Source organism: Nematostella vectensis, chromosome 7, assembly GCF_932526225.1.
Source record: "Nematostella vectensis chromosome 7, jaNemVect1.1, whole genome shotgun sequence".
Taxonomy (NCBI): domain Eukaryota; kingdom Metazoa; phylum Cnidaria; class Anthozoa; order Actiniaria; family Edwardsiidae; genus Nematostella; species Nematostella vectensis.
In genome coordinates, this window is record NC_064040.1 from 4,851,768 (window position 1) to 4,866,159 (window position 14,392).

At 40.4% G+C, this 14,392-nt stretch overlaps 1 protein-coding gene across 6 annotated transcripts in view; it reads left to right on the forward strand.

Annotated features, from left to right (window-relative positions):
• LOC5507138 (exportin-5) overlaps positions 1-14,392 on the forward strand; it is a 36,895-nt gene that overhangs the window by 14,660 nt on the left and 7,843 nt on the right. For 4 of the 6 annotated variants that reach the window (XR_007312262.1, XR_007312264.1, XM_048730383.1 and 1 more), the window contains exons 18-35: positions 2,095-2,184; positions 2,737-2,840; positions 4,292-4,384; positions 4,714-4,787; positions 5,394-5,419; positions 5,564-5,629; positions 6,363-6,484; positions 7,178-7,278; positions 7,756-7,852; positions 8,220-8,347; positions 8,596-8,693; positions 9,185-9,231; positions 9,721-9,815; positions 11,598-11,711; positions 12,659-12,714; positions 13,039-13,143; positions 13,724-13,801; positions 14,303-14,371. Coding sequence is in view for 4 of the 6 variants with exons in the window: in XM_048730383.1 (XP_048586340.1) it covers positions 2,095-2,184; positions 2,737-2,840; positions 4,292-4,384; positions 4,714-4,787; positions 5,394-5,419; positions 5,564-5,629; positions 6,363-6,484; positions 7,178-7,278; positions 7,756-7,852; positions 8,220-8,347; positions 8,596-8,693; positions 9,185-9,231; positions 9,721-9,815; positions 11,598-11,711; positions 12,659-12,714; positions 13,039-13,143; positions 13,724-13,801; positions 14,303-14,371 (1,563 nt within the window). In the remaining 2 variants the exon portion in view is untranslated. Of the gene's footprint in view, positions 1-2,094; positions 2,185-2,736; positions 2,841-4,291; positions 4,385-4,713; positions 4,788-5,069; positions 5,088-5,393; positions 5,420-5,563; positions 5,630-6,362; positions 6,485-7,177; positions 7,279-7,755; positions 7,853-8,219; positions 8,348-8,595; positions 8,694-9,184; positions 9,232-9,720; positions 9,816-11,597; positions 11,712-12,658; positions 12,715-13,038; positions 13,144-13,723; positions 13,802-14,302; positions 14,372-14,392 lie in introns of all 6 variants that reach the window. The other 2 variants (XM_048730384.1, XM_048730385.1) reach the window with 2 other exon arrangements.

The following is a 14,392-nucleotide window of genomic DNA, read 5'->3' on the forward strand; positions in this document are numbered from 1 at the left end:
AATCATTTATTAATACAACTGGGGATCCAAAGGTGATATTGCTGTAGATTTCAATATTTTTTTAACTTGCATGTCAAATCATTTATTAATACAACTGGGGATCCAAAGGTGATATTGCTGTAGATTTCAATATTTTTTTAACGTGCATGTCAAATCATTTATTAATACAACTGGGGATCCAAAGGTAATATTGCTGTAGATTTCAATATTTTTTTTAACTTGCATGTCAAATCATTTATTAATACAACTGGGGATCCAAAGGTAATATTGCTGTAGATTTCAATATTTTTTTTAACTTGCATGTCAAATCATTTATTAATATAACTGGGGATCCAAAGGTGATATTGCTGTAGATTTCAATATTTTTTTAACTTGCATGTCAAATCATTTATTAATACAACTGGGGATCCAAAGGTGATATTGCTGTAGATTTCAATATTTTTTTAACGTGCATGTCAAATCATTTATTAATACAACTGGGGATCCAAAGGTAATATTGCTGTAGATTTCAATATTTTTTTTAACTTGCATGTCAAATCATTTATTAATACAACTGGGGATCCAAAGGTGATATTGCTGTAGATTTCAATATTTTTTTAACGTGCATGTCAAATCATTTATTAATACAACTGGGGATCCAAAGGTGATATTGCTGTAGATTTCAATATTTTTTTTAACTTGCATGTCAAATCATTTATTAATACAACTGGGGATCCAAAGGTAATATTGCTGTAGATTTCAATTTTTTTTTAACGTGCATGTCAAATCATTTATTAATACAACTGGGGATCCAAAGGTAATATTGCTGTAGATTTCAATATTTTTTTTAACTTGCATGTCAAATCATTTATTAATACAACTGGGGATCCAAAGGTAATATTGCTGTAGATTTCAATATTTTTTTTAACTTGCATGTCAAATCATTTATTAATACAACTGGGGATCCAAAGGTAATATTGCTGTAGATTTCAATATTTTTTTTAACGTGCATGTCAAATCATTTATTAATACAACTGGGGATCCAAAGGTAACATTGCTGTAGATTTCAATATTTTTTTTAACGTGCATGTCAAATCATTTATTAATACAACTGGGGATCCAAAGGTAATATTGCTGTAGATTTCAATATTTTTTTTAACGTGCATGTCAAATCATTTATTAATACAACTGGGGATCCAAAGGTAATATTGCTGTAGATTTCAATATTTTTTTTAACTTGCATGTCAAATCATTTATTAATACAACTGGGGATCCAAAGGTAATATTGCTGTAGATTTCAATATTTTTTTTAACTTGCATGTCAAATCATTTATTAATACAACTGGGGATCCAAAGGTAATATTGCTGTAGATTTCAATTTTTTTTTAACGTGCATGTCAAATCATTTATTAATACAACTGGGGATCCAAAGGTGATATTGCTGTAGATTTCAATATTTTTTTTAACTTGCATGTCAAATCATTTATTAATACAACTGGGGATCCAAAGGTAATATTGCTGTAGATTTCAATTTTTTTTTAACGTGCATGTCAAATCATTTATTAATACAACTGGGGATCCAAAGGTAATATTGCTGTAGATTTCAATTTTTTTTTAACGTGCATGTCAAATCATTTATTAATACAACTGGGGATCCAAAGGTAATATTGCTGTAGATTTCAATTTTTTTTTTTAACGTGCATGTCAAATCATTTATTAATACAACTGGGGATCCAAAGGTGATATTGCTGTAGATTTCAATATTTTTTTTAACTTGCATGTCAAATCATTTATTAATACAACTGGGGATCCAAAGGTAATATTGCTGTAGATTTCAATTTTTTTTTAACGTGCATGTCAAATCATTTATTAATACAACTGGGGATCCAAAGGTAATATTGCTGTAGATTTCAATTTTTTTTTAACGTGCATGTCAAATCATTTATTAATACAACTGGGGATCCAAAGGTAATATTGCTGTAGATTTCAATATTTTTTTTAACGTGCATGTCAAATCATTTATTAATACAACTTGGGATCCAAAGGTAATATTGCTGTAGATTTCAATTTTTTTTTTTAACGTGCATGTCAAATCATTTATTAATCTTCCTGAAGCCTCCATGGTCATCGGACGTCTTGCACACAAGACGCATTGCAAGTTCAGCCGTACTGTGCATGTGCAAGTCTTATGGTCATCTTCTTGTGGTTAGTGTATACATATATATGTGTTAATGGTATCACTTTTTAGACAACAAGGTTTTTATTATATAAGCTAGGTCATTGTATTATTGACTATCGTGTGACTTTTCTTGGGAAGCCATAAAATGCACCCCCCCCCCACCCCTATCCCAAACCAGCCTAATGGACCTGACTCGACTGATATTTTTGGTGAATTAATACTTGAGTGCTCTTTTCCCATAGAATAAAAGACCAATACGCAAATTATTTGTCACTGAAACATGAGTTATTTTATCTGCCAATTTTTGCCTTCACTCTCCTTCCTGACTTGCTTCACCCATGAGCAATAGGATCAATCCTTACGTCAGAACACATTCTTTTTATAACTCTCAAAATATAATGAGTAAAATTGAGGCCTAAACTAAATCTACAAGAGGAGTCACAAAACTATTTTTGCCTGCTTGTGCTGTATTCGACTTGCGTTTGATTAGCTAATCACCGAGAGTGCCCTCAATGAATTGAATTATAAACAATTATAAATAAATTATGTAATGTTATGTAATTTATATCTGTTCATAGTCGCTGTTTGCTGAGCTGAAGTCCTACGTATACTCGCTTTTTGACAGTGATGTGATCACAGTGCAAGACAGGTCCAATCTCACTGAGGCTATTGTCATTGCTAGGTGTGTTAAGTATTAAGACAGCTCCAGACAGTAGACAGGTGTATTATGAGTCGCAAGTGCTGCTTAGCTTCCCCTTTTTTGATCAAACACACAACTTGTCACGTAACATTCTTGGCCAAGATTGCTTCTGATTGGTCAGTTCAACTAAGGTTAAAGTTCTTAAAACCTTTCACTTATATCAATCTAGCCAAAACAAAGCATAGATAAACTTTCAAATTCTGAAAAGGGAATCGAATTTGATTAAAATTTTAATTTTCTACATAATCTTTGAAAATTTTTCTGGCCGCGCGTAAGGAGATTGAATCGAGTGAATAATTCCATATTGTGGAGGGAAAATCTGAAACAACGTATTTTACTTATGGCAATACCACAAAATATTGGCGAATTGTTTTCTATTGCAATGCTACCCACAATGAAGCGAAGAATTGTATGCGAAAAAAGAAAATATCGTTTTGTTGTAGGTTTCAAAAACAGCATGTGCTCGTGAGAATGCAGCGCAATGATGATGATGTTAAATAATCATTTGACTAGTAGGTTGAGATATGAAGATGTAAAAGTTGTAACCACACAACGTTCTTCAACAATAACTAAGAAGACATGGAGATGGAGAACTGGTTTAGTGCGCGCATTATGTTTTCTCATGTAATTTGGTTGACATCTCGATCTAAGTCACAAATGACTGGACCCGGGCCTTTCAGTTCACGGCCTTTTTTCCGAAGGTTGACCAAAATTCCTCAATATTACAGATTTGAAATATTTGCTCGAACGTGTGTTTTATAGGGTACATACAAACCAAATACCATTTGGAAGATGAAAACATAAAGAATTGACAAAGTCTATCAACTCTCAAAGGTTATATGGACTTTAAAGTCCAAATCATATGCATGTACACTACATGTACATAACAATGGCGGAGTCGATATCGCCGACCAAATCATGTCTGATTTTGCCGGCCACATGGTTGAATTGGTCTTTTGACAGTTGGAGAAATTTCTATAACCGCACTCACCTTATTCCACGGTTTCTTTGAGAAGCATGTGGTATGCTCCTCTCTCTTCCCTTCTAGCTATCCATAATCTTGTAGAGTCCTTCTTCATCCATTTTTTCATCATTTCCAGGCTCTTCGTCTAGAAGTAAATCCAGAAAAAAAAAACAGAGGCTTTGCGCTTTTGTTTTGCAACAGCGGTCGCCATCTTGAGAAATTTTAACCAATCGGCTTGCAGAATTCTAAAAACCTGCCACAATTTTTTTGTTGCGTGACGAGTTGTGGCACGGGGTGAAAAACAAGCATCATCGATGCACAATGCGCAATGCACAATGATGCATGACAAGTTGCAGGATTTTGTGCCTCGTATTTCGCCAACTTAACCTGCAAAGGTGCGATAGTCTTACTTGTATGTATCTATGTAAAGATAATACCTTGATAAGAGGGATTTTTTTTATTTGTCTAGTAATCACATTACAGATACCAACACAAGAAATCAGTTTCTAGAGGAATTGATGATGCCATTCAAGACGTTAATCACAACAGAAAAGTTCAGAAGGTAGAAGCTGACAATTATTTCCACTATCATACTGTCACATGTTGATCATTGTTATTGTTATCACCATCACTATTTAAGTCATCATCATCAACATCATCATCATTGTTTAATATAAGCCCAGCTTCAGCCACTGCTAACATTTTAGTCATCATTATCACCTCTAGCAAAGAACAGCATGGAAATACTGTATTATTATCTTACAGTACCATTACCTTATGGTACCAATATCTTAGCGTACTCTTATTTGTTTTTCAACTTGGCTTTGTAAAGAAGCTCTTTACTGACAAGAGCATTATCATAACCTATAATTAGAAATATTTTGTTTTCAGTCTGGGTGGGTCAGCTGAGGTACTTGTAGTTTACCTTGGGATGAACCAGGATCCCAGCACATATTCACTGTCAGGTGGGTATACTTGCACATATTCACTCTCAGGTGAGTATACTTGCACATATTCACTCTCAGGTTGGTATACTTGCACATATTCACTCTCAGGTGGGTACATTTGCACATATTCACTCTCAGATGGGTATACTTGCACATATTCACTTTTGGGTGGGTATACTTGCACATTTTCACTCTCAGGTGGTTATACTTGCACATATTCACTCTCAGATGGGTACACTTGCACATATTCACTCTCAGGTGGGTATACTTGCACATATTCACTCTCAGGTGGTTATACTTGCACATATTCACTGTCAGGTGGTTATACTTGCACATATTCACTCTCAGGTGGGTACATTTGCACATATTCACTCTCAAATGGGTATACTTGCACATATTCACTTTTGGGTGGGTATACTTGCACATTTTCACTCTCAGGTGGTTATACTTGCACATATTCACTCTCAGGTGGGTACATTTGCACATATTCACTGTCAGGTGGGTATACTTGCAAATATAATCGCTCGCAGTTTCTTAGACAGGTTGCAGTGGCTAGCAAGTATGTTATCCCCACATCCATTCAGTACGCCTATCTTAGTCACTTTGTCTTTTTTCCCCATCTAGATGAGATACGTCAGAGACGATTTGAGGTAAGAGTGAGTGGGGAGTATAGAACTAGCTCTTTCATAAGCTTGAATGAGTATAATTAGGTTGTTTGCATGAGTTGATGTGTAGATTAACTAAATCAACACGTTTAAGGCAGGGTCAGTTATTTCTCAATTTTCTCTTTTCAGTTAATGGTAGGCTTGGTCACTACTCTGGCTGTAACAAGACAAGCTAAAGCATTTGACTCAGTGCAGGTGAGAACCTTATTTGGAACAGAGTGCATGTGTTTGGTGGTACTATTGTTTTATTATTGTTTTATTTTACTGTGTAAATGCAGATTGCAATTTTTGTGTATGTGTCTCAAGGGTGGGGCTTGCAATGTGTCTCAAGGGTGGGGCTTGCCTTGGGTATGTGTCTCAAGGGTGGGGCTTGCCTTGGGTATGTTTCTCAAGGGTGGGGCTTGCCTTGGGTATGTGTCTCAAGGGTGGGGCTTGCCTTGGGTATGTTTCCTAAGGGTGGGGCTTGGCTTGTGCTCAAGGGTGGGGCTTGCCTTGTGTATGTGTCTCAAGGGTGGGGCTTGCAATGTGTCTCAAGGGTGGGGCTTGCAATGTGTCTCAAGGGTGGGGCTTGCCTTGGGTATGTGTCTCAAGGGTGGGGCTTGCCTTGGGTATGTTTCTCAAGGGTGGGGCTTGGCTTGTGCTTAAGGGTAGGGCTTGCCTTGTGTATGTGTCTCAAGGGTGGGGCTTGCCTAGTGTATGTGTCTCAAGGGTGGGGCTTGCCTTGTGTATGTGTCTCAAGGGTGGGGCTTGCCTTGTGTATGTGGGTCTAGGGTGGGGCTTGCCTTGTGTTTCAAGGGTGGGACAAGCCTTGCCACTGCTCCTTGAATGTCTATCCCTTAGCCCTTAGTATTAGTGGTAAGGATTCCACACACTGTGGTCACACATCTTGCTTACTCTAGCTAACCCATCCACCCATGTATGTCTCTAGGCCTGTGACAGTGCTAAGGGTTGCACTGGGTTCATGCCTGGTGACCCTGTCACTGATGCGGCAGCTAACCCCGCCCAGTCTCATCTTCTCCAAGGCCTGCCATACTTGCTCCTGCTCACCCAGTAAGTATTAACCTGTCACCTTGTCACGTCATCTGGGGTGTGACATCTCCACCAGTAAGTATTAACCTGTCACATCATCTAGGGTGTGACATCTCACCCAGTAAGTGTCACCCTGTCACGTCATCTGGGGCGTGACATCTCACCCAGTAAGTGTCACCCTGTCACGTCATCTTGGGCATGACATCTCACCCAGTAAGTATTAACCTGTCACGTCATCTTGGGTGTGACATCTCACCCAGTAAGTGTCACCCTGTCACGTCATCTTGGGTGTGACATCTCACCCAGTAAGTGTCACCCTGTCACGTCATCTGGGGCATGACATCTCACCCAGTAAGTATTAACCTGTCACGTCATCTAGGGTTTGACATCTCACCCAGTAAGTGTCACCCTGTCACGTCATGTGAGGGGGTAAAATCTCCTTACCCAGTAAGTGTCAACCTATAATGTCATGTGATGGTCAAGTGTTTGGCATCTCATCACCCATCATTTCAGGTCGTGGTGTCCCCTCACTAAGTAAATATTGCCTGTCACATCTGATGCTGTTAGGCCTAAAGTATCACTTAAAATAAATTTCCCTGATTACCCTTTGAGGTTTGATTTATGAGTAATTAGCTGTAGAAACAATGACCCAAATCTTCTTATTGCACACAATCACATCACACAAGTCACATGACTGGCTTGACTCGCTTCCAGGTCCATAAATGAGATGTATGGACCAGCAGGAAAGGCTGCAATGCACCCTGGGTACCTTCCTGCTATGGGTCTTCATGAAACTGAGAGGTGTGCCATATTTGGTAAGCACTATGCCATATTTGGTAAGCACTGCGCCATGTTTAATTTCTATGCTATATTTTGGTAAGCACTGTGCCGTATTTGGTAAGCACTGTGCCGTATTTGGTAAGCACTGTGCCATATTTGGTAAGCACTATGCCACATTTGGTAAGCACTGTGCCATATTTGGTAAGCACTATGCCATATTTGGTAAGCACTTTGCCATATTTGATAAGCACTATGCCATATTTGGTAAGCACTATGCCATATTTGGTAAGCACTGCACCATGTTTAATTTCTGTGCTATATTTTGGTAAGCACTCTGCCGTATTTGGTAAGCACTGTGCCATATTTGGTAAGCACTATGCCATATTTGGTAAGCTATGTGCCATATTTAATTTCATCTATGCTATATTTTGGTATTGTGTGACAGGTCACGCTTTGTGTCAGGTACTTTGATATGTTTTTAGCTTTTGATTATGTGTCACGCATTTCCTTAGTTCTTGAGTCTCAAGAAGACAGCTCTCGGTCCACTCTCCCAGAGGATGATGCTACCTCCAAAACAAAGACCTTCATCTTCTACCTTACAGAGAACATGTAAGACAATTCCCTCAGTTCTTACTGGATTTAGATGTCAGTTGCTTTAGTAGGCTTTCTAATCTCTGTCAACCAAAGAGAGTGTTGTGTTACTCTTGGTTGATGGAGTGTTACTATACTCTTAGGTGATAAGAGTGTTGCGTTACTCATAAGTGAATAGAGTTTTGCGTTACTCATAGTGAAGAGAGTGTTGTGTTACTCATAAGTGAAGAGAGTGTTGCATTACTCTTGGGTGAACTCTTGCGTGAAGAGAGAGTGTTGTTTTACTCCTGGGTGAAGAGAGTGTTGCGTTACTCTTGGGTAAAGAGATTGTTATCCTGAAAGGTAAGTTCAATATTGTGATCATTGCGTATTGTGTGTTTTGCAGCTATAACATCCTAGGTCGCATAGGAGTACTGCAGCTCTACTCCCAGCCAAGCCTAGCAGAGTATATCATACAACATGTGATCAACACCCTATATCACGTGCCCAACTACCGCCTCAGGCTAATCATGAATATCCTTTTAGAAAGAGAAGATGCGATCAACATCATGTAACACATGATCCTTTTACAAATAGAACATGTGATCAACTTCACGTATCCAGCTACCGTTCGTCATATGCTTGTATTTTCATACACATTTTTTATTGAATTAGTTTGAAACTTTTACTAAACTACCATATTAAGTCACTATATCGATTACACATGTTGAATAAGAATACGTAACATTGCTTTTCATGTGTCAACCCTTGACTATTGCCACGACATTTCCTGCGTGCATATATCATAAACTGTCCTGCAGAGTACTACCAACTCGCCATTGTACCTATTCTTGTGCACTTCATCCGATACATGCTCACGGTAAGGTCATAGTCGATTAAAGGTTTAATGTTCCCTTTTCTAGATGAACCCCTCCAGACAAGTAAGGAGAGAACTGAAAACCCTTTATAACTTTATTTACTAAGTTGAATCGAAAACATAACAATGCCTTTTCAAGTGGGGAGGCGTAGTGGTTCCAAAAGTGTGTGTGTGTGTGGGGGGGGGGGGGGGGGGGGGGGGGGGGTGGGGTGGGAAAAGGGACTGATAGCGACTTTTCAAACAAGTTTGACACCTATTTGTAGCCACTGCACTAGTGAGCAGAAGCTACTATGGCAACATGTCAAAAGGGACGGGAGGGAAAAAAAGTGAGTGAATATGTCCTTGCTGAGAAAATCTTGAACCGTCTTCGGCTTATGATCATGTCCATTGTAAGATTTTGTTTGATTTTATAAAGAGGCTAATGTTTAAATATTGAAAAACATCTGGGGTTTTATATTTGCATAATTTAGACAGTTTTGTTTTCTCTCCTCCAGTACCTTGACAGCGAATGGCAGAAAGTCAAAGCAAGACAAAATGAGAGGTAAAAATGCATTTTATTCGATGTAAATTGTGCCATTATGCAGACACGTACCTAGTGAGGCGTGCAGGCTATGCTTGGAAACTGTTTAAACAATGTTTGGACAATAAATAGAAAAAGTGCGAACCCAGGATCTTATTAAGGGAGGGTGTGGGAGCTATAAAATATTTTGATATTCTGTGCTAAAATTTTCAAGGATTGAAGATATACATTTCTTTTGCCCCCTTTTTCTGGATATGCGATGTTACAGCGCGAGAAGTCCAAGTGTGAGCACCTTCAATTAATTCGCATACTTTCGATCCCCTCAACCAATCACGTACGGCCTAGCCAGCACGGGAACACCCAGAAAGAGCTGATGAATCTATTTTAGGTGAAGTACTGAGCGGGCTATACAAAGATCAATTTTGGGGGAATAAACGAAAAAACTACCGAATTCCTAATAGAACTCCCTGTTTTTAAGAGATCGCTCTCATAAAAGGTATGTTCTCGCAGCGCACCGACAGGAAATGATCAAGATACAGAATCCATGGAGGTGATAGAGGACCAGCTTGTCCACATGATCACCAAGGATTACATGGACCTGTTCAGTGAGTACACCTGGTCTAGTCCACATGGACCTGTTCAGTGAGTACACCTGATCTAGTCCACATGGACCTGTTCAGTGAGTACACCTGGTCTAGTCCACATGGACCTGTTCAGTGAGTACACCTGGTCTAGTCCACATGGACCTGTTCAGTGAGTACACCTGATCTAGTCCACATGGACCTGTTCAGTGAGGTCACCTGGTCTAGTCCACATGGACCTGTTCAGTGAGTTCACCTGATCTAGTCCACATGGACCTGTTCAGTGAGTTCACCTGATCTAGTCCACATGGACCTGTTCAGTGAGTTCACCTGATCTAGTCCACATGGACCTGTTCAGTGAGTACACCTGATCTAGTCCACATGGACCTGTTCAGTGAGTTCACCTGATCTAGTCCACATGGACCTGTTCAGTGAGTACACCTGATCTAGTCCACATGGACCTGTTCAGTGAGTACACCTGGTCTAGTCCACATGGACCTGTTCAGTGAGTACACCTGGTCTAGTCCACATGGACCTGTTCAGTGAGTAGACCTGATCTAGTTCACATGGACCTGTTCAGTGAGTTCACCTGATCTAGTCCACATGGACCTGTTCAGTGAGTACACCGGATCTAGTCCACATGGACCTGTTCAGTGAGGTCACCTGGTCTAGTCCACATGGACCTGTTCAGTGAGTTCACCTGATCTAGTCCACATGGACCTGTTCAGTGAGTACACCTGATCTAGTCCACATGGACCTGTTCAGTGAGTACACCTGGTCTAGTCCACATGGACCTGTTCAGTGAGTACACCTGGTCTAGTCCACATGGACCTGTTCAGTGAGTTCACCTGATCTAGTCCACATGGACCTGTTCAGTGAGTACACCTGATCTAGTCCACATGGACCTGTTCAGTGAGTACACCTGGTCTAGTCCACATGGACCTGTTCAGTGAGTACACCTGGTCTAGTCCACATGGACCTGTTCAGTGAGTAGACCTGATCTAGTTCACATGGACCTGTTCAGTGAGTACACCTGATCTAGTCCACATGGACCTGTTCAGTGAGTACACCTGGTCTAGTCCACATGGACCTGTTCAGTGAGTACACCTGGTCTAGTCCACATGGACCTGTTCAGTGAGTTCACCTGATCTAGTCCACATGGACCTGTTCAGTGAGGTCACCTGGTCTAGTCCACATGGACCTGTTCAGTGAGTACACCTGGTCTAGTCCACATGGACCTGTTCAGTGAGTACACCTGGTCTAGTCCACATGGACCTGTTCAGTGAGTACACCTGGTCTAGTCCACATGGACCTGTTCAGTGAGTAGACCTGATCTAGTTCACATGGACCTGTTCAGTGAGTTCACCTGATCTAGTCCACATGGACCTGTTCAGTGAGTACACCGGATCTAGTCCACATGGACCTGTTCAGTGAGTACACCTGATCTAGTCCACATGGACCTGTTCAGTGAGTACACCGGATCTAGTCCACATGGACTTGTTCAGTGAGTTCACCTGATCTACAACCCTTGCCTCACGCACGTGTGCCTTGTGCCCAGTCCCCCCTCTCGAATGGCCGGAGCTACTGTACATGTCTATATAAAGGGCCGTAACGAGTCTAGAAATACTGGGGGGCACGATACAGAAACATTAAGACAACTGGGGGGCAGCCACACCTCTACTGGTCATTTTCTTATACATTTAGAAAAAGCAGAGGTAAGAGGGGGGGGCACGTCCTCTTTCCCTGGCTCCTATAGGTTGTACAGCACTGATATACCCTCTAGAATGAATGACTCTGTCCTTCCAGCACTTGCGCTTACTAAACGTGTCAAGGACACTTCAGGTGCATCTGCGCCAGTTCCAACAAGTGGGGAGGACGACACGGAGATGGAGCAGGATGACGAGGGGAAGCCGCAGAAAGGTGACGTGGCCATGGCCTGTGATGGCGGCCTAATCACGATTACTGTCATGATAATCAACCAACACCCAACATTATCGTCATTACTGGTGTCACAATCAACACCATTATTATCATCATTACTGGTGTCACAATCAACACCATTATTATCATCATTACTTGTGTCACAATCGACACCCATCATTATAATCATTACTGATGTCACAATCAACACCCATCATTATCATCATTACTGGTGTCACAATCGACACCCATCATTATCATCATTACTGGTGTCACAATCGACACCCATCATTATAATCATTACTGGTGTCACAATCGACACCCATTGTTATCATCATTACTGGTGTCACAATCGACACCCATCATTATCATCATTACTGGTGTCACAATGGACACCCATTGTTATTATTATTACCATCATTACTGGTGTCACAATCGACACCCATCATTATCATCATTACTATTACCATTATTACCTTCATCCACATTCGTCATTAGCACCACCATCATCATCATCATCAACACCATCATTGTTCTCATCATTATTGTCATTATAATCATCATTGTCATCATCATTACTGCCGTCATCATCATCATTGTCATCATCATTACTGCCGTCATCATCATCATTGTCATCATCATTACTGCCGTCATCATGATCATAGTCATCATCATTACTGCCGCCCTCGTCATCATCATTGTCATCATCATTACTGCTGTCATCATGATCATTGTCATCATCATTACTGCCGCCCTCATCATGACCATAATTGCTCTCATCGTGTCATTAAAATCATCATTACTGCTGTCATCATTATTATTGTCATCGTCATCATCGTTTTAATCATACCCATCAACTCCATTGTCAGCATAGCCAAAAAACTCACAAGTTTTCCTGCACTTCCTAAGCCCCACTTTAACTAATAGTCTTTTGTTCTCCTTGATAGTCTCAACCGAAGATGCTGTTCTCGGACCCCTTGGTGATGACTTGCTTGAAAACCAGGTCAGGACGAAATGTCATTCGAACCTTCTTTTATGTCAAAATATTCCCTTACGAGCCATGGTATGCTATTCATTGCAGTTCGTTCTTCAAGCAAAAAATGTCGTTCCAAACCGTTGTTATTTGTATATTAGCAATAATTTATTATTGCTAATATATTTTTCTTATTATTAAATTGCTTACAACTAACATGGCGAGAAATCGGCCTACCATCCCTTTCGGGAGCGTGGGTGCAGTGGTTCTCTTCCGGAACCACCCTACACTTGCCAATATATTTTTCATCCCCAGGGCCCACATGTACTTACGGTTTTATACCCTTTGTTTCAGTTTGTTAGCGAGCACGTGCTGTACACCGTGTTCAGTGCGATCACGTGGTTAGACTCTACCGCGTGCAACAAAGCTTGCAGGCTCGTCGTCCCGGTGGTCACTAAGGTGCGACCGAGTCATTAAAACCAGCACAGAACTTGCGCGCATTGTATTCTCGTGATTCAATACGTAAGAAATGTGCCCAGTAGCAAAAGTGGCCGCCTCCTTAATGTCTCATTTTACCATTCGCGCACACTGCTTATTATTTTCTAATTGATGACTGAATTTAACATTTGCGCGCACTGTTCATTGTTTTTTCATAATTCAATTGATGGTTCAATTTACAATTTGCGCGCACTGCTCATTGTTTTCTCATAATTTAATTGGTGACTCAATTTACAATTTACGCGCACTGCTCATTGTTTTCTCACAATCCAATCGATGACTCAATTTACCATTTACGTGCAACACACATTGTTTTCTCACAATGCGATTGATGACTATCTGCGCGAACTGCCCTTTTGTTTTCTCGAAATTCGATTGATGACTTATTCTACTGTTTGCGTTCACTGCTCATTTTTTTATCACAATTCCACTTCATCACTAATGTCTTTTTTTGCTTGAAGTTTGTCTGACTCTGAATTATTGTTATTTGGACTCCTTCTTGTCTTTGTTATAAAATAAAACTCGTTTTTGTTCATTTTAGATTATGGCCTTGACGGAGGCTAAAAACTCCCCGATCGCCCAACCAGTTATTGAACAGCTCTTCTTGCAAATCATCAGGGTATGCAACAGCCGCCGCTTTAACAAATACCAATAGCCAAAAAGGCAAGGAAACTTAACCCTTTCTTTCCCGCCGCTTTAACAAATACCAATAGCCAAAAAGGCAAGGAAACTTAACCCTTTCTGAAAAAAAGAATTATGGCTTTTTTTGTAAGCGCTGAGTAAGATGCTTTTTGTTGCTGTTATTTTGCCGCTAAAAGCCTGAGCGCGCGCCAGTTTGCCAACCAAACAGTCACGTGATCTCTTAGCGCAAGTCCCCTATTGGTCAACACCTCTGTGATTCTGTGCACAACGATGTGAAGGTGGATATCTGTATCATAACGTATTAGTTTCTGCAATCTGTTACGCCACAATTGTTTGTAAGTACAGCAACTAAAATTCTATTCTATGGTGCCATCATTGTCTGTGAGTAAGTAGATAAATCAAATTCTATTCTGCGGTGCAATTATTGTTAGTGGGTAAGTAAAATTCTATTCTGAGATGCCACTGTCTTTGATGTCAGGCTCTGCAGGTTCAGGGAAGTGGTGAGACCAACTTAATCCGCATAGGGGCCGCACTCTACACCATACTGGTAGGTGGTGGACGCACCTCT